This window comes from Quercus suber, unplaced genomic scaffold, assembly GCF_002906115.3.
Source record: "Quercus suber isolate HL8 unplaced genomic scaffold, Cork oak 2.0 scaffold_236, whole genome shotgun sequence".
In the NCBI taxonomy this organism is placed as follows: domain Eukaryota; kingdom Viridiplantae; phylum Streptophyta; class Magnoliopsida; order Fagales; family Fagaceae; genus Quercus; species Quercus suber.
In genome coordinates this window covers 18,671-22,725 of record NW_027069693.1, presented here as the reverse complement: position 1 = coordinate 22,725, position 4,055 = coordinate 18,671, and the positions used below count along the sequence as shown (strand labels likewise).

The window sequence follows — 4,055 nt, the reverse complement described above, 5'->3', positions numbered from 1 at the left end:
TGTAGGCTGAATTCCATACATAAATCATTTTCCTCCCAACCAATCTCAGGATTACATTGTAGGCTGAATTCTATACATAAATCATTTTCCAGACTCTTCTTGCAACGTGGCATTCAAAGAATAAATGTCTCAGCTCTCTGAATTTGCCCTCAAGAATAGGCACAATACATCGCTTTGTACTCCCCATTTCACCAATCAATCTCTTGTAAGCAACCTGTGTTTCATCACTAACCAACATATAAAGGCATACCTAGGGATCATTTGTGGAAACCAAATCAGCTTCCACCAAATTACCACAGCAGCCTTATATCTGACTTCTTACCAGGCTGAAGCACAAGAGTAACAGCCATTCTTTGTATGCACCCAAACCAATGGTTATTAACGAAAGAGGATAGCTTAAAATGATCATGGATATAATACACATACAGGACAAATTATTTTTTACAAACCATTATGTACTCAAATATGCCAAAACAAAAGAAGATATAATCTGCAAAATGTTACAAGTGAGGGGAAAAAAAACAAAACCCTTCAACTAGGTTACAAAATCAATGCAATCTCGTCAATTCTTCAACTCTCTTGCAAAGCTCTTCAACTGTAACATTCATTGCTTTTGAAACCTCGTCCATCTTCCTACGGTTGAGATCAAGGAATGACTCGATGAGATCTCCATCCAAGAAATTTCTGGCATCAACTACTTTCTTCTCATTGTTAAATGACCTCCACTGCTCATGGCTCAACCCTCCAACACCCTTTATCACCTTCCTCAGGTTCGACTGAAGCTTCTCTAAAAAGAGATACTGCTCATGAGGAAGTGAAGCAATGACTCCAATTACACCATTAACAGTACCAAAAATGACAGTTGGCATCTGGCCCACATCAGAATCTGGCAAGCGCATAACAAGGGAACCATGTCGGAATCGATTGGCAAATTCTCCAAGGTGATACTCGCCAGCTACCTCAAGACAGCCCCGCTCCTCATCAGTGGCACCTTCACTGTTCTTCCGAACAGTTAAAAGACTGAAGTTATTTTCAGCACCAAGGTAAATGTCATCATCAAGAATCTCAACAACTGACATCCAATTTGCATTATAGTCACGGGCTCGCTCCTCAATTGCACCTTCTTCATGCTGGAAACAACGAGCAGTTGTGTATTAATCAGCAAGAGAACAGGCTAGCTATTAGAATCATAGTAAAATCTAATCCGCTGTCCAAGAAGACATGAAAACATTTATGTTTGAAGACCCAATAGGGGAGTATTTTGTTGTTCAGCGGAAAGCAAGAAAACAAACAGGAAAACAGGAAGAAAACAGGCTAGCTATAAGAATCATGGTAAAACCTAAACCACTGGCCAAGAAGGCTTTAAAAATTTATGTTTGAAGACCCAAATAGGGGAGTCTTTTGTTGTTGAGTGGAAAGCAAACAGGACATGTATAATGTTGGACTTGTATATTATTTTCGATTGGTAACTTTTTTGAACCCACAACCCCCTTCTCTCCCTGTAACTGTAAGTACAGGAAGAGGAGGTGCAACTTAGCTAGAGCTCACTGGCTATTGGAGTAGTAGACATTAGACAATAAGCATTACTTTAAGGCTGTGTTTGTTTCGTGTAAAATATTTTTCGGAAAATACATATTTTCTGGAAATGCTATTTTCCGGAAAAGGAAAATATTTTTAAGTGTTTGGTTGTATTATGAAAATTGGGGTGGAAAATATTTTTATGTGTTTGGTTCAATTAGGAAAATGCTATTTTCCTACAACAAATTCCGGCAGTAAAATTCCGGCCACAATAACAACAACAACAAATTCCGGCAAACGCAACAACAACAACAACAACAATAACAACAACAATAATCGGTTCTAAAAAAAAAAAAAAAAACAACAACAGCAATCAAACTTAAAAAAAAAAAAAAAAAAAAAAAAAAAAAAAAAAAAGAGCTGAGAGATCGAGGAAGAGGAAGAGGCGCGGCGACGACGATCGACGATCGACGATCGACGGTGAGGCGCACGCTGGGTTCTTCGGGATCGAGATCGAGATCGAGATCGAGATCGGGATCGAGATCGAGATCGAGATCGAGATCGAGCGCTGGGTTCACGGCGAGGTGCGGTGCGAGGCGCGCGTGCGAGGAGCGGTTCTTGCGGTGCGAGGAGCGGTTCTTCGGCGAGGCGCGGTGCGAAGGCGGCGCGGTGCGAGGCGCGGTTCTTCGGCGAGGCCCGGTTCTTCGGCGACGGCGGTGCTCTCTTTCTCTCTTTCCCTCTCTCTGTCTTCATGCTCTCTCTTTCTCTCCATTTTCTTCTCTCTGTCTTCGCGCTCTCTTTCTCTCCATTTTCCGGAACTCATTTGAAGTGAAAATGAGTCCGGAAATCATTTTCAGCCTTGACCGTGAGTCAACTGAAAATGATTTCCGGAAAATGCAATTTTCCAGCGCAACCAAACACAAGGAAAATTCGAAAACCATTTCCGGAAATGGTTTTCACCCAAAACAAACGCAGCCTAAATGTCTTGCAGTAATTGATGGGTAATGAAATATTGACGGCTTATCACTTACCTTGTAGATTACAAGGAGATTGATCATCAGGACACCAACAACAATGAAATCTCCACGAGTTTTCACATAGAGGGCAAGTATGTGTCCGTGATGTCCACATTCAGATTGTAACTCACGAGCACCATCTTCCGGAGCATCCACTTGTACAATTGGATTTTTGATTGATACCAGCCGCAGCTTGCCGTTGAAAGCATTCAGAGAGTAAACAGATCCTTTGGTTTCCTTCTCAGCAATAAGCCGTAGCTTTCCCGTCTTCAACAATGAAAACTACATTCGGCCCTAAAAATTGTTCATGACGGAAAAACAAATGTTGGAATGACAGCATCATATCTAATTTCAGGTTTTGGGAAATTAAAAATTAAATAAGAAAAAGGGATCAGTAGTGTCACAATTACCTTGGTTGGCTCATTCTCTTCTGGCAATACATGTGCAGTGCCAGCACCGTAGTACACATTACTATCATCAGAGAAAGAACAACTAAGGACGGAGCAAGCGTATTCAAAGGTGTCAAGTTGGTAGGTGGATATGAACTCAAAGGTCGGGTCATCCAGCAGACGGATATAGTGCGTTTCAGAATCTTCTATACTGGACTGGTTTGACTTCAGACTGCAAATAGCAAAGGTCCTGGACTGCTCCTGCATCTTTTGAAAAAATTGTGTAGTTAACAAGGATGACAAACCTTACAAAGGGAATATCACTGTTACAAGAAGTAGTCAGCTTTATACTTGCAAACAAAAAAAAAAAACAAAAAAAAAAAAAATTAGCAGCTTTATTGTGGACAGACCGGACAGGTTCATTCAGACTAGCATACTTGATCCATTCAGAAGCAAATTATTGCCTAGAACCCCTAAACTTTGGTACACTATCTGTTTATCTTCCAATATAATTCATATGGTGCAACAATAAATAAAAAAGATGGTCAAACAATTTTGACCTATAAAAACTTGCTTAGGTAGGTATATTTTTGCTGTTAATGCCTATTCCCCCATATTGGCCAAAATAAGAAAACAGAAATCCATCATTGTCCAGAATCCAGATATTACCGCTTTATCACAGCAACTCATTAAGAAGTGCACAGAGTCATGTTCAGGATGAGCAATTATGAAAAATAATTAAAAACAATGAATAAATTATTCCCCAACTATAGGAAAAAAAGTAAACAGATATTTCTCCAGGTAAAGATATAAAATGACATGTAGCACTTAAGATTTTGACAATTAAGTTTACTAATTTGATCCAATGTTCATTTCTTGGTAAGTAACGATATTTCATATTTGCATTAATTTTAAAGTAATTTTACAACAGGTCAGGGAAACAATTTTAAGAACACAAGCTATATCAGCTACTCCTACAAACAAATCACCAGTGCAAAGAATCCAAAAAATCAACAGCACAAGAAGGTCTACTATCATCTACAAAGATTTAGGAAAATAAAGTAATGACAAACCGAGACTTTATTCTCTCAATTGAAAGGTACGATCTCTAAAATTTTCCCTATTCCTTTCC

General features: G+C 39.3%; 1 protein-coding gene across 1 annotated transcript; it reads right to left on the bottom strand.

Moving 5' to 3' along the window:
• Positions 1-392: 392 nt before the first annotated feature.
• On the bottom strand, positions 393-4,044 carry LOC112034464 (DNA damage-binding protein 1a). The gene is given in 5 exon segments (XM_065780442.1): positions 393-1,130; positions 2,550-2,677; positions 2,680-2,714; positions 2,716-2,828; positions 2,945-4,044. Coding segments are annotated over 5 exon segments (1,104 nt in total). The 5' UTR covers positions 3,191-4,044; the 3' UTR covers positions 393-548.
• Between the last annotated feature and the right edge of the window lie 11 nt (positions 4,045-4,055).